The sequence below is a fragment of the Enoplosus armatus genome, chromosome 8 (assembly GCF_043641665.1).
Source record: "Enoplosus armatus isolate fEnoArm2 chromosome 8, fEnoArm2.hap1, whole genome shotgun sequence".
Classification (NCBI taxonomy): domain Eukaryota; kingdom Metazoa; phylum Chordata; class Actinopteri; order Centrarchiformes; family Enoplosidae; genus Enoplosus; species Enoplosus armatus.
The window spans coordinates 23,283,166-23,305,501 of NC_092187.1; the positions used below are offsets into that span (position 1 = coordinate 23,283,166).

The 22,336-nt window shown below is 41.5% G+C and overlaps 2 protein-coding genes across 2 annotated transcripts in view; one reads left to right on the plus strand and one right to left on the minus strand.

The window, feature by feature from the left end:
- Positions 1-5,312: 5,312 nt before the first annotated feature.
- On the minus strand, positions 5,313-7,953 carry igfbp6b (insulin-like growth factor binding protein 6b). Its single transcript, XM_070910694.1, has 4 exons — positions 7,611-7,953; positions 6,709-6,743; positions 5,812-5,931; positions 5,313-5,426 (listed from the first exon to the last, which is right to left on the minus strand). Exons 1-4 carry the CDS (start codon positions 7,945-7,947, stop codon positions 5,313-5,315), a joined length of 606 nt encoding a protein of 201 aa, XP_070766795.1. The 5' UTR covers positions 7,948-7,953.
- A 2,503-nt stretch (positions 7,954-10,456) lies between these two features.
- spryd3 (SPRY domain containing 3) overlaps positions 10,457-22,336 on the plus strand; it is a 42,622-nt gene continuing 30,742 nt past the window's right edge. The window contains exons 1-6 of the mRNA XM_070910897.1: positions 10,457-10,546; positions 12,504-12,631; positions 13,850-13,925; positions 16,602-16,726; positions 17,351-17,486; positions 17,594-17,782. Of these exons, the coding sequence (XP_070766998.1) occupies positions 12,504-12,631; positions 13,850-13,925; positions 16,602-16,726; positions 17,351-17,486; positions 17,594-17,782 (654 nt within the window). The 5' untranslated portion in view covers positions 10,457-10,546. The remainder of the gene's footprint in view (positions 10,547-12,503; positions 12,632-13,849; positions 13,926-16,601; positions 16,727-17,350; positions 17,487-17,593; positions 17,783-22,336) is intronic.

A 22,336-nucleotide genomic window follows, 5' to 3' on the forward strand; every position in this document is an offset into this window, starting at 1 on the left:
TGACCTCCAGATGGGCGGGTAGATCGCAGAGGTGCGTTCAAGTTCAGGTGGACGGTGGGAATTATCAACGCTCCAACTCCGTGACCTCAGCACTCCGTGATTCGTTCACATACAGCTGTTCAAACTTAATCAAACGTTGTTCTTGTTCTTTATGTATTATCCAGAAGCGAATTACGTCTTCAGACTTCATTTTGTTTCTCACATATGTCGACTTTCTGTCCGGAGTGATATCATATTTTCCCGTAGTGAAGCTAACGTTTCCATTCAATATTTCTACAAACTACATGGGACCAGAAAGTGATGGAAAGTAACTAAGTACATTCACTCAAGTACTGTACTTAAGTACACATTTTGAGATACTTGTACTTTACTTGAGTATTTTCTACTACTTTATACTTCAACTCCACTACATTTCAGAGGGAAATTGTGTATTATTCTTACTGCACTACATGATAATGTCACATATAATAATACAAGTTACCTCACTTTGGTTCAAACCATGCAAGATTATGACGACTATGTGTTTTAGTGTCGTGACTGTAACTGGGGGAGCCCAGATGTATGCAGAAGTATACAACAGCTTTCATGTGCCCAAACATATTTCTAACCTCTAGGGGGGGCAGTACGATCCCAAAACAAAGCCACAACATCAAGTGGACGGTTTGAGGTACCTATTTAGACATCTTACAGAAACAGAGCTGCCCACAGTTTTATATGAACCAGTATTGTTTTAGCGTTGTCATTAAAGCAGCAATGTGGTGTTTCACTCCCGTAGAGGTGTTGGACTTGTGCAGCAGAGTTTGAGATATCCAGACTTTAAGTCAAAAACACTAAATCCCACATTTAACATTATGCAACTGAGTAGTGTTTTTCATTAGATCCTCCCTGACTGGTAAAGACCCCCATCTTTCAAACCCCAAACCTCCAGTTTGTAACAGAGACTTTCATTTATAAATGTGTCAAGCTGAGAAGGCCCTGATGAAAAGTCTTAATATAAGAACTATTGCTCACTGCAGCTTTAATAATATTCAGCAACTGATACCTGATTAGCATATTGTTAGCAACTCAGGTATATGAATATGTTGAGATAAAAGTGGACTTTGTGTATTTTGACAAATAATTAATTAGTGTTGCGTTCCATTTTGAGATGGTGAGAAGTTAAAGATTCATTTGACACTATGTTGTAAAGCCGTGTTTCACTGGCTTATCTGGTCGGTTTCACCTCTTATCACACTCACTATCATTGATGGGTGTGGTCAGAAGTGCACTTGGTTGCACCTGTAACCACGTCCAATAGTGATGTCACGGGGTCCTGCTGCACACTTTTACATCACCGCAGCAAGGTGAGAAGTTAAACCACTGGAGGTCAGTAAAAACAAGATTTTCAGGTGGGTGTTACTCGTTCCTGTTTTCTAGATTTCTGTTGTCATTCTGGTGTATTAGAATTTCCATTTTTCCGATAAGTTGTGAACGCAGCACTGTTTCTCATATACTGTACATACATTTTCTCTATGTGAAAAGCTATTTTTGCATTTAATCCCATTCCTTTGTTTGTTTCTTTTAATCTACAACATCAACCTGCCCAGGGGCTGCAGATGTAAATGTGCCTTTTGGCTAAATCTGAAACATTTACATCATATTGATGTTTATTAATTAGCGTTGACCCCAATAAATAAATGAATAAAGTAAAGCAATGATAACATCCCATAGGAAGACAAAATGAGTGCAGGATCTTTGGTCTCCACTCTCTTGAGCACTTTACGACGTGCTCGAGAACAAAATAAAGTACGTGTTATAGAAATATTTTTGAAATAATTGCCAATTACCAGCTTTAACATCTGGACATTTTGAGTATTGAGTCTCTCCAATCTACCTACATGTAAGATTCTTCATTTAAGCATTCAGTTTTAAAATAGGAATGTGCAGTCTTTACTGGCATCATAATTGTACAATTTTAAATTGAGTGATTTAGTGTTAGTAGGTGGATATATTGTGCTTGGCAGACAATATCACTGGCTTCATCTCATGCTCAATGCACAGAAAAGAATCTCCAAGAATAGCAAACGCAACCACCCTAGATAGAGAAGTAGGACGTGTGGTGGTGTGATTCTACAAAGGATCATGTTTCCTCCTTCATTTTCTGCAAGGCCTTCATTTCATATTACGCATGGACAAATGGGATATTCTATGCTGTTACCTTGGAAACAGGCATGTATCGGGTCCCTGTGTTGCGAAGCAGGAGAAAATCATCCTTTATGTGCCTCGTAATGGCAGAAAAGCAGCATGACTCTAATGTGCTCTAATGTGTAATTTCTGTTTCACTGCTGGCGACTGCAGAGGGTATTCTCACAGCAACAATGGATGCGAGCATAAAGCCTCAAACCAAAGCTCTTCGAATCAGTAATACACAGTAACCTGTTCATATGCTGGTGATGATTCAGAGAACCTCTCAACACCAAAGGCTTCAGGCGTGACTGTGCAGAAGTCTGTATCAATGGGTTGGACACTTACACATTTATGAAATTCTAAAAAAAATGTAATCAGTGCTCATCCTCTCAAATCTTCCCACAACTGATTTAGTGTCACACTTCATCATTTGATTGAGTACGCTTCTTCTTATAAATATTTATGATTCGTTCCAGATGACTCCCTTTCATTTAAGCTCTATATTCAGCAGCTTGTGGAAAAAGCTACAGATGGAATTGGGTTTTTATTTCTTGAAACAAGGCCTGCATCTCCTGGAGACCTGGACAGAACCTTTCCTCGCTAACTTAACAATCGTTGTTTTGTTCCTGATGGCTCCCTGCAGATCATGGACCAAACAAGCTGCTCAGGCCTCCTTGAGGGCTCTCCCTCCTGCAGGGATCCACTGGAGGCAGATTTTAGGTGTAATTTATATTTGGTCTCTGTCTCTCTGTGAATTCCAATCATTGCTGCAAAAAAAACAAATGGATTGGCACCTAATTTCAAGCAGATATTCAAGGTTCACAGACAATGAATCCTAATGACTTCGGTGATCCTCTGACTTTTCCTGTAGCGCCATCGTGAGGTTCACCTTTGTGGTCTTGAGTGTAATGTCTCAACAACTCTTGGATAGCCATGAAATGTATGTTCAGACATTCACATCCCCAACAGGATGAATTGTAATCACTTTGGTTATCAGGTCAAAAGAAAATCTTGTCCAACACTTTGGTTTAAGACCAAATTCCTGCAAAACTATCAAAATTCCCATCAGCCTCAGTTGTACTTGTGTTTATTGCTAATGAGCAAATGTTAGCATGCTAACACGTTAAACTAATACGGTGAACCTGGTAAATAACATCATCCTGTTAGCATTATCACTGCGAGCATGTTACATTCAGTCGGTCGAGGTGGAGCTAGTTCTAGCTAAACTGTTGCTCAGACTGATCTTAATGTGTCATGTTTTATAAGATGGTCATATGTTTTCTTTGTAAAATATCAATCTGTAAAGTAACCATCAACTATTGCTGTTAAATAAATGTAGTGTAGTAAAAAGTACAATATTTTCTTCTGAAAGGTAGATTTAGATATAAAGCAAGTATTCAGGTAAAGTACATTAAGTAAATGTAATGAGTTACTTTCCACCACTGGGTTTGTGGTATTTTTGGGGTTGTCTGGCTTGTGTTGTTTGTGTGTGCCGCCTGTCTTGAAATGCTTTAATGCTTAAATAAAGGTTATGAAAAGATCCCACATCATCATCATAATCATTATTCTTATCTTCCTCACCTTATCATCATCATAAACAGCAGCAGCAGCATCATTAAAATTCATCCCAAATACCGTGATCTCTTCGCTCATCTGTCAACACAGCTGGGACGGCATTTGATAAAAAGAACACACCCGACAGTCGTTGTTATATTAATATATGTTTAATTCTTCTCCATTTTTATTATCATTATGTTTTATTTTCATATTTGCAAATCTTACAGGTCCTTGTGCAGGGACCTATCATCACGGCACACACATTGGCACAACAAGATTGTTCAGAAATAGATAAATTCTAATCACACTTTAATAGCACACAATTTCATGACTTTTGCAAGGACTTGGGAAAGACATACTATAACAATAACAAATTTGATCTTTTTTTTTGTTCCTCTATTGAAATCAGAATTTGTCGTATGATGTGCCAAAATAAAACATAATAGTAACATGGACATTCTCAATTCTCAAATAAACAAAGCATAAATAAAAAAGGAAATTAAAAACATGAGATATAACCATAAAGATGTGCAGCAGTTGAATAGAGCTCTGATGAATGTGATGAGTTTTGCCATAAAGGTGCCTTTAAAGCACAACACTTCCCCTAACATGAAATAAAATAATCTCTGTCTTTAAATAAGAAAACTGCTGACAATATAAAAATACATGGCATTGTACTGTAGTTCATTAAATAAACCAACAATTCATATATAAAATATTATATTGACGTGTATAAAAATATGCCTTACAACTTTTTGAAAAGGGTAACAGCCGTAAGCTTTTTGTCTGCCACTTCAGAACACACAGTCGACCACAAAATTCCAACATATGTACAAACAATCAACTAATAAGCAGTCAGAACGCCATTTTGACAAATAAAATGAACAGAAGCATCCAGGATCATATTCATATGACTATTTTTTCTGACTTGACACATATATAAGATACTGTAAGATTCAAGCAGTACTTGATGGAAATACAGACTCAAAAATAAATTAATAGAAAAGAAATATTCTGTCAATTAGGTATGTTGATATCAGTGTATCTTTGGAGAGAGGGAGAGAGGACGGTGAGGGAGACACATTTTTCAAACATTTGTGTCACATCACCTGCGTAACAGTATTTCAGCCCACTGAGATCAGAACAAACACAGGCAGTGTCAGCTATCCTAAAGTAAAAAGGAAAATAAAAATCTACCAGAAAGCCAGGACAAGAGCCAGGGAATATAGAGATCATTCGGAGTAATACCGCTTGGATCACTGAGGCAGTTCACGGAGCATTAATGTGAGCATGCAGCATGTCACCAGACGACGCAGAGGACGTTGCTGCAACTGTTGAACATTCAGGCAGATGTTATTGTTGCTGCTGGACTGTAAGAGTGTGTGTGTCTTGCTTCTAGAGAGGACATGAACGTTAACTGGTGTGTATTTTCCATAGGAAGTGGTTTATCCCTGCTACCTCCTGTCCAGGCAGTGTCTAGCACATGCTAAAGCCACCCCCTCTCCCTGTGCTCCTGCTCCTCCACCACCTCCTCCTCCTCCTCCAACTTCTCCTCTTCCAGGCTCAGAGCAATAGGACAGACTCATCCCTCACTCCCCATCGCATGGTAAAGTGCCATCTTCGCTGGCACGTGAGGGCACGGGTGTGCCGAGCTCGTCCACGCACCAGCAGTGGCCACGCTGCATGCCCTTGGAGGAGCGGCACTGTGTGAGATTAAAAGACAGAGAGGGAGATTTTGAAAGGGAAGGAGGGTGGAGATTGAGTGGGAGGGTGGTGGAAAGGTGGTGAGAGAGGAAGAGGGAGAAAATGATATGTCATCATAGCGCAGTACTGATTCTCTGAGCTCACACACAGCTGAGAGGCTCAGAGAGAGAAGTGTCAGTTATTCTCAGCCCCTGTGGTCACAGACAAATCTCTGGATGCACCGAACAGAAAGCTGCAGTGGAGTGCAGCTCTCGCACTCACACACAGAAACACATACTGTAACACTAAGTCAGTGCAGCAAAGACACCTTTACACATCACACAAGAGCCAATAAAAGTTCCACTGATATGTTTCATGATGCTTCAGGTGACTGTAACACTCTACCTGCTTTTTCCTGTAGAAGCCACGGGTGTCACAGTTGGGTATATAGATGTCACGGTCGGACTGGAAGATTGTCAGCTCGAGACCCCTCAGGACACTATTGAGCAGCTTGCGGCAGGGTGCCTGAAAACAGCAACGCAGAGTGTGACTTCAACAATCACCAGAGGCAAATACAGAGGACCTGTCTTCATCTAAAGAGTGGCAGTGGCAAGCTGCTATCCCCCTCAGGTGATTGTGTTGGCAGAAATCCTCTCTGATCACAACACATGTCGATGTGAATCACAAAGGATCAGCTACAGTGATGCAGCATCAGAGCCAGAAGCAGAGAATATGTATATTTATATATATCAGATGTCACATATTGTATAACATTATATAACCATATTGTTACACAATGCTTTGGCTTTTCAGGTCACTGAATGGTTTGAAGTGACTGTGCGTTTTTTGTGTCACTTTATGAAATGAAACTGTGTCATCTTGATCAGTTATGTGACTGCTGTTGTTCTCATGATAACATACATATTAGTTCAAATGCTGCAGATCACCCGGTTCGCAAAGTGAAAAATCTGTGGCGGCAGCGGCCGACTTGAAACTTTCCTGATTCACATCATGCTCAATTAGTTCTGCCGCATAGCAGCACACACATCATGCACCATAATGCATGGCTTCAGGGCAGTGTGTGTACATGCCACTGCAACACCCCAAACAGCAGAGGATCTGTGGTAATAACTCTCTATAATACAATGCAGCTCGATACACGACCCTTTCCATCACATATGCTGTGTATTAATGCGATCTCGTTATATAAAACGCTTTATACATCTCAGAATATTGATCATCTAGATGATGATCCATTAGCTTCACTCATTAAAAGACTGTAAAATAAGAGCATGAACTTACTCTTTCAATGTCACCACTGTGTGAGGGATGGGGACCTGAGAGGAAATGACACACCGGCATAAGAACGTGACATTAAACCATCGTAGCCATTAACATCAAACCACTTAACTCAACGTCACATTTTACAGTATATGCTGCATATATAATATTTAGACTTTGGTATGTGTGTTTGCATCATTTTGCACAAGACATTATGAAGCAGTCACTCAGATGAGATCTATCTGGGGTGGTCTTTCAATGAGAGACCTAATTTCCATCAGTATATTTCCTTTCCATACAGTTAATCGCAGTATCTCAGTTTGAACAGTAGATGGAGATCACTGCAATAAAAAGCAGCTTGATCAGGATGTAGGTGACACTGTGACAGTTTCACATTCATTCTAAATTCTCTACAGAGAAGCTGACTTGTAGGACAGATCATTGTCATGCACCCTGTCAATGGATAATATATATAACACTGTACAAGTTACATAAATGCAGGGATGTGCATCTTCACTTATACACTGTTGCAACAACCCAAGACTAAATAAAAGCTCCTTGTTTTTTGTGATGAACAAATCACAGTCTAGTGACAAATGACATTTTTATCACAGTGACTCCAGAGGCACTGCCGAGCAGTATTGGATGCTAGAGGTTTGCAAATCCATCTGTGGTGCACAAAATGCATCCAGGCTTAAATGTCACACACTGATTGGCCTTTCTTTTTGTTAGTGAGTGACACAGCATCACATGCTATTCACAGCGACACAGGAGACACACTGTAAATACAATGATGTGTGGATGCTGATGTCTAGCCTACCTGCAGTGTCCATGCGTGTGTCCATGTGTATCTGTAGGCGCACGCATGTACGTGTGCATACGTGATTTCATGCACGTGTGTGTGTGTATATACAGTGTCTTACCTGTGGGGTGGGGCCTCTCAGTGGGACTAGTCCTGCTGTGCTTGGCGCAAATGCCCCTTCCCTGCAACAGAGCCTGGAGGGGGCTGTGCTCCCTTGCTGGGGGAACACAGCGGAGCCCCTTGGCACAGCTCAGGGTGTACACACCACAGGGCTCTCCCTGGGCCAACACTGACGTGCTGCCGGCAACATTATGGTCCCTGGGGGGCCGACCTGCCCCCAGTGGATCCCTGCAGGAGGGACAGACCTTGAAGGGGCCCAAGCGGTTTGCCCCGGTCCATGATCCGCAGTGAGCAATCAGCAACAAAACAACGGTTGTTAAGTTAGAAAGGATAGGCATTTTCTGTCCAGGTTCTCCACTCTGTCACTCTCTGTCAGTTAAATGTGGCTGATGCTATTTCTGGATGTATATTTCTCCTTCTCTCTCCCTTTCTCTCCCCTTTCCTCAGTCCTCTTCCCGTTTCTATACAGTAGCTTTCCTTGGTGCTTTGCCGGTTGAGTCCCCTGCAGTGCCAGAGGAGACAAATGGAGATCGAGAGAGACACAGCAAAGCACCAGCTTTTAAAGATCTGAAAGGCGGTGATAGAGAGTGAGTGAGTGAGAGAGAGAGAGAGAGAGAGAGAGAGAGAGAGAGAGAGAGAGAGAGAGAGAGAGAGAGAGAGAGAGAGAGCACAGTTATGACACCTTCAGGGGCTGGGACTCAGAGAGAGAGAGAGAGAGGAAGAGAGAGAGAGGGAGGTGGCAGGGAGGGAGAGAGCAAGTGGGGGGTGGATTATGTTTCTTTCAGAAATTATCAAAATCTCCCCACCCTTTCCTGTTATATACTAACACATACATCTAGCCCTTCTTCTTACACTTGTGCTCAACATTACAAATACGTAAAGAGTAGTAGTAATGTTCAGCTTATTTGTACTTTCTTCTCCAATGTCAGAGACCTTTCTGGAACAATATTTGCCATAGTAACAAACACAAATGTATATGTGCCTCCATCAGCCTCGCCACTGCAATGCCATGTGCTACAATAAATGCACAGCTGTGTGATTTCTCCTACTTGGATTCTGACAGAGAATATTTCCTGTGCAAACATGTAATGCTACAGCTGAGTTACAGAAACACACAGCACACATCAAAGTTTAGAGAATACTGAATTAATGAGTTGTATGCAAAATAAATCGAACACTGAAGAAATTAAATCCAGTGATCTCCTGAATGTATTACAAAACAGTGTGACATGCTGATTACTTTATGTAGCACACACTAACTGAAACTATGCCTCAGCATAATCAAATGCTGAGTCAGATATGGAATGCATTGCCTTGAGAAGAAGGCTAATCCAGTGTTTAATAAAATATTCAACTTCTAGATTACATTTCAGCAGCTACCAGATATTAACTGACTTCAAATCACATGTTGAAGTGTGAGGGCAGTGATGGCTATTGCTCACGAGTTGTTTGAATTGGAAGAGTAATCATCTGGATAATTAGTAGGAGGGGGGAGGACTCTACTTTTGCAGGAATGCACATCGACCAGCCCGAGCCAAACTGCTAATAATGTAATCCATTGCTCCGCTCAGCCAGTTAGGATTTTCCATCTTCAAAAGATCACCGCTGAGTCCATCACCCTTCTGCTCAGCACACAACACTTGATCCTGCCGTGATCCTGACATGATAAGTCATTTCTGCACAGTTCTGTAAGGTATTCTGACTAATAAATTAGGTTATTTGGTGTATATAAATGACTGGAGAGCTGCTTTTACTTTTACTTGAACAATTTACGTAAGTGTCTTATATGATGCTCTACTCATACACAGCACGTTGTGGTACTGCAAGAATATATATGCACATACAGGATGTATAAAATGAGAAATTCAAAGCAAAGTCAAGGATCCGCACATGGAGATCATTGGTAGAGGTTGGTGGCGAGTGTTGAGGAATTCCTCTCTTATCTAGAGTCCCACTGTCTCCAGTGTTATCTGACATTGCCTTGCTGCCATGGCTGCTCAGATGCAACATGAACATGATACTACAAAAAAGCAAATACAAATGAGAATTTCACAGAGAATTTGGATATCGATCTGACAAAGCTGTATCTCCCTATCTTTTAAACAAGCTTGTGTGCCGGACATTTACGTACACACACCAAATGTGCAGACATGACAGAGCACACAGACGTACCCACTGGTCTGTACTTGCTGTAATTCAGGGCTACATGAACTTATTTGCCATCAGCAGCCTGTTGTTCTGATTAATCTTGGCACGGAGGGCAGAAATCACCTGCCGTCTTGTGTTCCCATCAGCTCGCGAGCTACAGCATTAGTCTGTTTCCACATATCAGGAGAATGTTCCAAGACACACGCCAGACCAACGGGGGCTCTCTTTTCCACACTGCCCTGGGTTATTCATTTTTCCTCCTCCAGCCACACACTTTCTTCCTCCTCAGGTCTATCCCAGCTGGCTCAAAAAGTCTCTCTGCTGCTTTCAACATAGCAACCAGAATCCAGACAAACCCTCTGGTGGGACACTGCTCTGCCCTGTTGAGTAGTATCCCCCTGGTTTTGGTAGTAATATTTCAGTTTAGAAGCATGAAACACACAGTGAACAGAAGCAGGGAAATGTTGTACTCACCAGACCCAGCACCTCGCCAGATAAGTTGGTCCAAAAGTGGGTTTTCTTCATGTTGAGATCCAGCTAATATTTTCATCATTTTAAATGTTGTTAAATTAGACCCAAAGTCAAAATAAACACACACACAATCCGAGAGTTATGATTGGCTGGATGCTTGTCACCATTTCTCAAAACTCGATGCGATTGGCTATTTCAGTAACGAGGGTGTGATGTCACTGGGAAGCGCCGAACTCTAGTTTCCAAAGTTTTAAGTGGAGCTATGGACAGCTGATGGACAAAAGTGAGTTTCTGTCTTAGTAGCCGCATAGATAACAGGTAAGCGATTGACTAATCGGTAATGACACCTATAATAAATCATCGATCTGCTCTCCACTTTCAGGAACAGCCGCTCATCGACCCCTTGCTAAGCACCGAACCTCAGCAGAGAAGCTATCACATTAGCCGCTAATGACGCTAACCCCTGTTTAGCTTTGCGACTAAATTGACCCCTCGTCACCAACTGACTAATGGATAATTACATTTTAAGGGTTATTTAATGAACACTAAGCTATATACAATTCTCAGTTAAAAATGGCAGCAGTTAAGTGTCTGAAAATTCATGCTAGCTTAACTTAAATTAGCTTTATGGTTAGCACGGTGGCTGGTTATGAGCTGCTAGCTTGCAAACCTTGACAGCGTTAGATGTAAACATTGGCACGCCCACTTTCCCTCGTTGCGGCAGTTTCACATTTTCTATTTAAATGTTGGACTCATTTATTCCTGGCAATCATTGGAAAAAAATATATCTGAATGAGGTTTTAATAAAAAAACGGGACACCGTGTGGAAGTTTGACGTGTTTGCTACGTTATGCCCTCACGACATCATCCAACGTCACTGAACGACATCCCAAACCAAAAGCATTCCAATCAGTGCGTAGAATAAGTATTGATTACGGGAGCTTCATCAGTATGTGTGTGTCTGAGAGAGAGAGAGAGAGAGAGATAGATAGATATGTGGTTGTCTTGCAAATACATGTTTCATCATCTCCTCATCCAGCAAGAATATCGTCACATGGGTGTTATGTAAACATGCAGAGCAGATGAGTTCATTAACAAACCAAGAATGACGACAAATGAGAGTAATGGTGGTGAACACTAAACTTTTAAAGAGAGATAGAAATGTGAAAGCTCATTATACACTGTAGATATTTAAAATGAGGCTGTGTGAAGCTGTTGGGGTGAAGTTGTCATGCTTATTGAATTTCTTCACAACATTAAGTTTATGGAAGTGCTAATACTAATAGAATGTGTTATATCCGTTTTATACCGGATTCATTCACACATGAGCTTGCACATACGTAAATTGAACACTTTGCCTTTAAAATAATGTAGCTAGGAAAAATAATCTGCAACTATTTTGAGAATTGATGAAGCCATACGTTCCCTAGTGTCAGCTTCTCAGTTGTGAGGGTTTGCTTTTATTTTCCTTATGTGATAGTAAACTGGATATAATTAGGTTTTGGACTGTTTGGACTGCAATTTGATGATGTCACCTCAGGCTTTAAGAAATAGGCTTTTTCAACTCACTGACATTTTATTGACCAAACAATGAATCCCTTACTTGGGGAAATGATGGTTAGTTGCAGCCCTAGACCTATCAGTGATTTGCTTTATCAGAAGCCCATCTAGTAAATTCAGTAAACAAATATAATCGTGTCAGAATTTCCAACAGACACGGAGATTCTGGAGCCGACTGTCGTACCTCCTGAGTGTTGTCTAATGAAATGAGTTTCAAGGTTTATTGTGTCACTGCAGTATTTAAACGCTGATTTTATCAGGTGACCTTCCTGTTGTTGAAGTCTTCTCTGCCCTTGGTTTTTGTTGATCTAAAATATGACACATTTGCCATAATCTCAGTGTCTCTGCTTTCTGGCACTGGTACCATGAAGCCAACACCTTCAAACTATGATGTGACATAGAGATTTAACTACTAGAGCAGTCTGTGTCCAACTGTCCATCATAAACAGAGAATCTTCTGTAGTCTTAGCTGCATAGAACATCGTGGCCACATCTTGATATGACAAGGTAAATGAAAGCCCCTATGCAGAGAATCTATGAGAGTATGTGCTTATCAGAAACTTTCAAGGAACTATTGTATAGAAGAATTCAGCTTCCTCCTAGCTGTTTTTTCTTTCTCTCAGGCAACAAACAGCCAGGACCGCAAACATTGCACAGCCTCTTGAACTTATGGTAAAGTGCCAATTTTTAACACTGTCCCATTTTCTCCTTTCAGATGGATGACATCAACGTACTACACCACAGATGCCTCCTGAATTTGAGGCGTCGAATCCGAGATATTGGGGATGGGCGCCCAGCTCAGGAACGATACATGAGGTTGCAGAAGGATGGCGACAGACTCAGGTCAGCCTGTTCTTGAACAGAGTAGTTTATCTTTTATTTGTTTCTCTGCCTACTCATTGGGGGGTCTTTTTATAATGACTGGCAAAATTCATGTGTGTGATAGTCGACTTATTACGCATTTAAAAAAAATCTATGTTATGTGTTTTGCCAAGCAAGATACTGGGCTGAAGGTTTTCTTATTTTATTATCATTCTTATGGGCCACGTGTTTGTATTCATTTAAGAAAGAAGCTATTGCTGTAAAGGATGTAGTAGGGATGCACAGGTACCCTCTTTTTCTCAAATTAAAAATCTGTATCCCGTGCCCTTAACAAGGTCAGTACCTGCGCTGGTATGATACGGTGGATTGGATCGGTGCATTTCTAGCTAGAAGGTCTTTGGCCTGTGAGAAGAAGAATGTACTTGTTTGTACCCTTTGAATATATTCTCTCTTGTCTGTTTTCTCAAAACTTTTAATGTTTGTATTTGGGGAAAGAGTGGGGGATTAGCTAAAAGTAAAGTAGTACGTGTGTGCATTTGTTTTGTCTTCTGTATTAATAATCCCAAACAGGTCTATTTCTTACCTCTGTTATAAAAAAAATGTCAAGTTAGGATTTTTTCTAGGTCAGCCTCATGACTATTTTACACTGAAATCTGTGCTATCCCTACTGAAAAAAAGGTTTTGTAATTACTTTAGTTTGAATAACATATTTTATTTGACTGTAAACCACAGAGGCCCTCACCAACCATGTAGTTTTGTTCTATAGCAATAACTGGAGAATGTGATTTCTTATTCTAAAGATGTTGGCACTTGATTCAGCTGCTTAATACTGTGTAAAACATTCAATACACTACATTGCTGATACAACGCTTCAGAAGCTCCAGTGGTCCAGTTTTCCCCTCCTTAAATAAAACATCCTTCCCTTCGTATATAAAGCTGGTGGACATCATATGAAACAGTAACAACCAATAATCATGAGCATGTAATTTGATATCTCCCTCTAATCATCGGACTAAACAGACTAAATCAGCTTTCAGAGTCCTATAACTGTTAATAATGGCTACATATTTGTCTCATTTCTGTTGCACATGTTGGTGCATGTGATTTTACTGATGGTGTCTCGACAGTCTTTCGATCCTAAGATGAGGTTGCTCTTTGAGATGTGTTTTCTGATTGTGCATACAGCAGTCTGACCTATTGGAAGTCACCTATTGTTAACCTGTAATTTCTCCTCTTTAGTTACCAAGGGAACTCTGAAGAGGTGGGTTGCTATGTGGCTGGCCATCCTCTATCAAAGGGAAATTGCTACTTTGAGGTAAGGCACAGTTAATAGTGATGCTGTCAGCATCTGACGTTGGTGTTGTAACTGAGTTGCGAGACCTGACCGATCGCCACCAACTGCTATCTCTAACTGTGTTGCTGTCATGCACTTTTTGTTTATCTACTCTTTTGGAAAATCATTAGAAAATAAGTAGACTGTTGGTCCTTTGCACAATCATTCATTTTGAAATGTCGGGAGGGGGGTGGGGGGTATTCACAATATGATAGGCTGTACCACATACCATCGTCCCGGTGTGTGCCCAAGATTGCTTTACCATCCAGCCAGCAATTTTATCCCCTGGAATCCCATTGCTGACAATTTTCTGAGTGCCCCCCTACAGTCCCAGTTCACCAGTGCAAAACCACTACCTCAAAAATGTCCTAGCTGCATTGGAATGAGGGATAGGGTGTGGGTTAGGTGGTATCTTTGAGCACTAAGATTAGTCTAACACACTGTTTTTCAGCAGACAGGCAGGCAGACTGGCGGCAGGAGAAACTGTTGGACCTTTATTTAGAAAATCTGAGGTGCCCCTTTGTATCAGGCCGTTCTAATAGTGCTCATACATACAGAAGAGCATGAGGAAAAAGTATCTTGGTGATTTAGCACAGGAAAGTTGCAAGAGTTCAGTCATAAATTAGGTGCAGAGGGCTGCAGTGTGTTATTTATGAGCCAGCCAGCGTTCGTGGATGGTGCACGTCAGAGCAGGCCTTGTGACGTGTGGTTAAGAGACAGCAGGTGAGGCAGGCATACTTCCTTGTCTGGGTTTTTAGGCTTCAGGAGGAAATATTAGGCTATACATTATCCTGTGAACCTACGTCATTCTGCTGAGCTGCAAATAGAGCCAGACAGTACCATGCAGCATCAGAGTCCCGTAGCCACAGCAAGCTCTGTTGTGAATGATTTACTTCTTCCACTATTCTTTTCAGATTTTTTTTTCTTTTTGAGATGAGACCACTTTGGACATATGTTGAAACATTTCAGATCTGCCTCACTAAGATTGGAATCAGCTGACAATGTGCTTTGACGTTATTTATCGTGGCTGTGAGGTGTCCCAGATTAGAGCCAGATGTGACATTTCTTTCAAATGTGAAGTCAAACTGTCACCTGACCTCCGTATCCCTCTCGTTCCTCCCTTGCAAGAAAATCTTGCAGATAACAACGTTTATATTTAAATGAGAATAACATTTGGAGCCTGTTAGATCTCTCTGACATTTAAACAAGTGGATTTTAGTGTGGTCATTACCCAAAGTTTTATGCTACATTATTCTCCCCTCCGTGACGCACATGCTGTCAGTTTCCCAGATATCTCGAAATATTTGGGAGCGTTTATTCTGATAAAGGTCAGGCCTCTGTCGACGTATGCGTCACTGCTATCCTCGTGTTTCTCCTCGTTCTGCTTTCACAAGGAATTCATTCCACCTCTGTCACTGCTGCTGCACTTTCTTCGTTTTTTGTCATCTGTCTTCTTCAAGCACAGCTGAACATCTGCAGCATTCCACTTGTTTTAATAGATTTATTCCAAAAATTCATATCAGCATAACTTAACGGCTCATCAGTCAGCACATTCCTGCTCTTTCCTAATCTCACATGTCGTCTCCGTTGTTTTTGTAACTTATAACTTATATCATACAGACACAAAAGTCTGTGTGGAAGTGATAACCTGCCAATGCTAAGAGTTTAGTTCTTAAACAAAGCAGGGGTGTAGTGAGTATTATTCTTAAGTGGCAGACTGGAGAGGAATCAGGTCTGGAATTTTTAGTCGGGGAAACCCAAGAAGTTTGGTTTCACATATGCTGATAGTCATCATGCCGGAGCAGTGATTTGGGGGTCTGAGCTGAAGAGGGAGGTAGAGAATGAGGGAGGCGGATGAGTGGGGAAGTGGGGGGGGGGGACATACAAGGAATGATGCAGAGGAAGAAAATTTAGAGGGTTAGAGAAATTACTTGGAGAGCTCACCAACAAAGGAAGGGAGTAAATGCAGACTCATACCGGATGGGACTATTCTCTTGTGCTTTCCTGCTTTACCTCTCTCCTAATTCTGCTTGGTAGTGTGTGTCATTTTGCTCTGATTGGGCTTAGCTAGCAGGCTGGTGCTAATTCGGAGAGGTGGGGGTGCGGTGATTGTGGAGGTTTTCCCATGCTGCCACCACCGGGGGCTCTGGACCAGCGATGTGCCAATGTAACATTTTCTTGCTACCAAAAGTATCACAGTATTAACGCGATAATCGTCAACCTTTCCCAGCATACTACTATTAGTGCTTAATATAGTAAAATGACTCCACACCATGATTGTCTTTTATTTAATTAAACCTAATAAACTGAAAAGTGAACTTTATATTGCGTCTTATGGACATCAAACACACTAAAAAACAAAAACAAAGCAGGTTGTTTCAAACTCAAGACAGTTGACTGGAAATGACTTGGGATCTACATGGGCGCTTCTTTTCCTGTGAGTTTCTCATTGAGGGTGACACTCGTATACGACTTGTGTTTTGACTTTGGGTCTCTGCTAAATTCATGCTGTTTTTTTAAAAAACAACAACTTTTCATTTAGACTGCAAAAGTAAGAACTGTCAAGGCTCCAAGTGTGGGTTAAACTAGCTAATTGGTGCCACAGTTGTAGTACAGTGTTGTCTTTGTGTGTGTGTGTGTGTGTGTTTGTGTGTATAGGTGACAATAGTGGACACAGGGGTGAGGGGGACCATTGCTGTGGGCCTGGTGCCTAAATTCTACAGGCTGGACCACCAGCCTGGCTGGCTGCCATACTCTGTAGCTTACCACGCTGACAACGGCAAGTAAGTCAAACCACAGTCATCTATACGCTGTAGTGCAGCACTGGTTTCTTGCATGGTTTGAGAAAAAGGATTGTGGCCTGTTGAAGCTGCATCCACACATAACTGCAGCAGTAATTCCCTGTATCAACCTCCTTCACTCTCTTACTTTGTCTTTGCGTAAAACTTGCTGGTCACAGAAATGGAATATTTGATGTAATGGCTGTGAACCTTTCATGCCTAATTATTGTTTGTAGGGCGTCTACTAACAATTATTTTCATCACTGATTATTTTTGTTTGTTTAAAAAATTTAAATGCACACAATTTGTCAGAGCTCAAGGTGGCGTCTTCAAAAACCTTGTTTTTCTGAACAATAGTCCAAACCCCAAAGAAAGCAGCAAATCCTCATAATTGAGGAGCTGGAACCAGTGAGTGTTTAGAACTTTTCCTTGATAAATGACTTCTGTATTTCCCTACTGGTATCGAAAACATTAGGATAAATCAAATGTGGTTTTTGAGTTACTTAGACATGTTGGAATCACTTCACCAGCAAATAATTGGAAAGAATGATTAAATGGTTCTTTTTTTTTAGCAGTAACCTGCCAGCATTTATGTTATGAATACCTTTATCTCCTCATTCTTCCTAGGTTATACAATGGTAACCCTGTGGGACAGCAATTTGGACCAAAGTGTGCTCGAGGAGACCGCGTTGGCTGTGGAATACGCTCAGAAAATATTGAAGCAGGTTTTACAACAGTCTTTTTCACCAAAAATGGCAAAGAGGTAAGTGGTTTTAATCTGAATGACATTCTGTGATGCTTTATTTCAAACATGTGCTAGCGTTAGTTGTAGGTATAGTGTTGTCTCTGTTTCTTCCCTCTCCCATGCAGGTTGGTTCAGTGGAAGTTCCTGTATCGGCAGAGGGGCTTTTCCCCGCCATAGGGATGCACTCTATGGGGGAGGAGGTGAAGGTTGACCTGCAGGCTGAGTGGTTCCTGGAGGAAGATGATAGTATGATGATGGTGGACAGCCATGAAGATGACTGGGGACGGCTTTACGACGTCAGAGTGAGCGGCACGGTAAGAAGTAGAGAAAGTCCCTGTTGTTTTTCTCGTGGTTAAAGAAATATTCAATTCATTCATTGTGCATTCAGAACAGAGGTTACTGTTCTGTGGCTAGCCTAGCTTAGCACAAAGATTGCGAGTATGTCAGGCAAGTATTCAGAGTATATGACTATGTTGCTCACACTACTAAGCAGCTACGTTACCATGTTAGGTTTCATTTACCAATATGAGCTGGCTGATGGCTAGATACAGATCCAAGTAGGACTGCGAATAATTATTTTAATCTTCTGCCCCTAAATGTCAATGATTCGAATCATCGGTCAAGAAATCCCCTCATTTTGGTGAATCATTGCATTTTTTTTAAAGCTGAGTCATTGTACACAGGGCATCACAGGATAACAGCATGACAGGCTCTAAACAACTTTAGAACCGAGTCTGTGAGGGAAATGCAGGGCAGCACGACTCGTTTCTCTTTGCTGCTCTGGTGCTCTCAGCTCCCGTGCTGAATGTTAGCAAAGTTGTTGGCTGGTACGACCTCCTCTCCTGCCGTCCAGTGAGGGTGACTCTGCGGCTGGTAGAGCATAGTGCATAGTGAGTGTTGAGGGTAAAACCGACTCATCGAGTTTAGTTTGGGGCTGAACTGTACTCTGACTGGGTGGAGGCCATGAATAATATATTTCTCATAACTGTAGTTGAGTTTTATTGAAGAAAAAAACATAAGCACCCCACCAACAGTGGTGACTCAGAGTCGACTTGGAAAGTTCTGATTCCTGAGGGCAGGTACAGCCCTAGTATCTGTTGACTTTTTTAAAATGAGTCGTTTTGACTATAAAATGTGTAAAATAACAAATGCAGTAGCATTACCTTACCCAATTCTGACTAGTAGCCAAACAAACTACAAACCATTCATTCATGTGAGACAGAAAAGTAAACAAATCTTACTCATATTTGAGGCTGTACTTTAAGAACAAGGTCATAGTTTTCTCAGTTCACTAAATTCAGATATTTTGAACATAGTGGCGTTCCTTGTGTTGTGAACACAGAGACAATGTGTGTGAAAACAAGCACATCACATGTATATTTGTGTGTTTTTCTAGCATGTCTTTTGAATGGGACAGATTATCATGTGGTTTTTCTGTTGCTTGTACTCCTGCGTGGTTGTTGCCAGTTCCCCATGTTTGTTTTGCACTCTTACAAGATCCTTCATCTCCCTGTTCTTGAGCAAATTCCTCTTTGTTGACAACTGTGCTTAATGCCCTCTAAAATTCAGGGAAAGCTCCAGACACGATCACTTGAATTTGAGTTATTTTGTCTCGGTTGTTGTATGATCTTGCCATGAGTGGATTTGGGTCACCTTTGGAATGTTTTTGCAGATCGCTTAATGACATCAGCTCAGGGATTTTCCTCCACGTTCTGCAGAAAACAGGTTCAGTAACAAGACAAACAGCAGACTCACAGTGAAGAGGTTGAGTCTGTTCATCAGAGTTGGGGATTATGCAACAGTTTGGCAAATCTACCTGCAAAGTTTAGGCACACAAGCAGGGTACCACACCAACTAATTTATCTTTAGATACAAATACAGATAAATCGGGATGTTCTCTTCATACTTGTCTGGCACCTCCATCCGCTTTTGGTTGCCGGATGTGGCAGAATGGTTGCCGCATTGTAATCATTTTAATTTCAGTCTTAACAGTCACATGTTATTATACCCCAATTAAAGCTATTTCGCATAACACATTTCTTTTGGTTTTTTCATGTTTTCTGTCACTCAAACAAGAAAATATTAATTCTGTGTTAGTTGAATTTTGGCGTTTGAGGCTAACAGACGCACGTCTGACATATTGCCATATAGAGTTGTTATGGCAAACGTGTTAGCAAAAGACTGCTTACTTACACATCTTGCAGGGAACAAGCAACAGTTCCATGCCATGATAAGAGTCCTGTCTCTGACCACCTGATCAACGTAAGTCAAATATTTACTCTACTTTTTAGCCCCCATTTTGGTCGTCACCGTTCTCTCAGACACAGTGCCAACAACAAAGTAAATGTTTCATGAAGATAGTATTACAGGACAACAACAGGACAATGTATTGCGTTGGAATACACGCTCATTTTTCTGTTCATTCTGTGTAATTACCTCCTGCAAGCCTGATCAGGTTTGTAGTTTCTCAGTTGTGTCAGATCAGAGCTGCTTTTGATCTGGAGATGCAGGGATGAGGTAAGACTAAGGGTGCATTCAGACAGAATCCAGCGGTTGCGGCGATTAACGCGGGGTTGTGCGGTGGTGTGGGAGTGACACTACGTGGCCCATTTGTGTGACGTTATGGTGTTAACTTTAACACCCAATCCAGAGGGTGGCGGTAATGCACTTAAAAGCAGTTTGCCAAACCACAAAGAAGAAGAAGAAGAAGAAGAAGAAGAACTTTAATCCCTGACCCGGGCTGCTAGCTGGAAGAAAATCAAAAAAATCATGATCCTAAAGGGAGAGCAGCTTACAGTGTCAAAAAGAAATCTAGGATTGTATTAACTGTCACTGATTGACTGAGAGAAATATGCTGCTTTGGCAGCAGACAAAGCTCTCTTGTAATTTAATACAAACTTCCAGTTTTGATTTGCGTTCCAATCTCCTACAGGTCGGCTTAAGAGCATGTGTTTCTTGAGTAAACCAGGGTGTAGACCTCTTTGACCGTCTTGTTTTGGTACAAGGAGGTGCAACTAAATCCTGAAGACTAGAAAGGGCTGTGGTACTCTTTTCAACAGGGCCTGTCTCTGCTGTGAAAGGAGCCATGACCACAGTCAATCGCTCACCAAGTGCAGTTAGAATTGACGGACCAGTGTTGCGAGTGGTAAATGCATCAGCACCAACATTACAAGGACAGGCTAGTGTTGCTTTAATTTAATAAGTGATCTGACGCCGCGGATGTGACCAGAGAGACAGTCAGATAGAATCAAGTCAGTGGTGGTACCACTGGATTAGGGTCATGCACAAACTGAGTGAAACCAAAAGTATCAAGAAGTACCAGAAAGGCTTTAATCAGTGGATTGAAGGCCTCAGAATCGGGTTGTCTGTTGCACTGGACAAACCAATTGTTATTACTCCATGGAGATGGTTTTAATACAAGAGAATCAAATGAGTTGAATTTAATATGAAGTTTGGAGGTTAAATCGAGTGGGTGACTAGAGGCTAAGCTAGTAGGCTAGGCTAAGCTTGGACTAAGCCAACAGGGCAGCAGCAGAAGCTAACCTCTAAACTGTTTTGAAAATACAAAGGCATGAATGAACTGACGGTACACCCTGACGCAGAGTCATAAATCCATCTGACCTCCACCAAATATGTTTTGTTCTTGTAAAATAAATGCTATTAACCGCTAAATGCCAATGCCAATATAACAAATTTATACATAGCTTGCTAGTGCTAGGGATGAGAATGTCGGCCAGTCCAACAGTTTGGTTGACACAGAAATATCTCAACAACTATATGACGGATTATTTGGTAGACATACACAGTCCCCAGAGGATAAAAAGTACCCTGACTTCATCCAGCAGCACCACGAGGTTGACATTTGGGGTCTTGAGTTACAGATTTTCATGAAATGTGGTGCAGACATTCATGTTCCCCTCTCCGGATGAATTGTAAAAACTTTGGTGATCCTCTGACTTTCATCTAGCGCCATCATCTGGTCAAATTTTCCCTTTCGTCCAGCACTGTTGGTTTATGACAAAACTAGTGACGCTGCCATCGGCTTCAGCTGCACTTTGTGTTTACTGCGAATTAGCAAATGTTAGCATGCTAACATGGTAAACAATATACCTGCCACACATTAGCATAATAGCATTTAGCTCAAAGCACAGAGTACAGAATCCCTTTTTAGTCTCTCTTCGTACCAGTCCAACGGCAAGTGTTACACAGTGTTTAATACTGACTGATATTTGGCCTTGTTGGTGGTGGGGTTATAGTTCACGTTCAGACACAGACTGAACTATGATTCAAGTAGTCTGTATTAGCCACTCGAATGGAATTCACTGTTGGTATCAACTTGTGTCATCAGTGGTATCACAATGCTGTATTCCCACCACTTTACAGTAGTGAACTGTAACACCTTTGTTCTGTGTTAAGGTGTGAGCTCTCATCGCCTCCTCCGACTTCAAAAAGTAACCACAAGACTGTCGGCGGGTCTGTCATTGACACAGGAGGGATGGAGGCCGGGCTGTGTGTGGGTCCCGTATGTGGTTGTGTGATAAACGTGTCCACCCGCAGTGATACACAATGATCTGCCACACACACACACACACACACACACAGCCGAGAGGCCATCATCTTTTCTGAAAGCAGACAAAGGTCATGAAAGCAGAGGGCTGTGGGTGAGAAGGATGATTCAACCAGCAGTCTTGCTCTCTTGTCTTTCTGTCTCTCCCTTCTGTTTTTCTGGACTGAGGAGTGGCAATGGCATGAAATGTGTTGGTGGAGCCAAGTGCCTGGCAGTCCACCAGGTTGTAAAAATTCAATAAGTGGAGTAACGGGACTCGCAGGAATCTTTTACTCTTTCTCATGTGGTTGGAGGTTTTCAC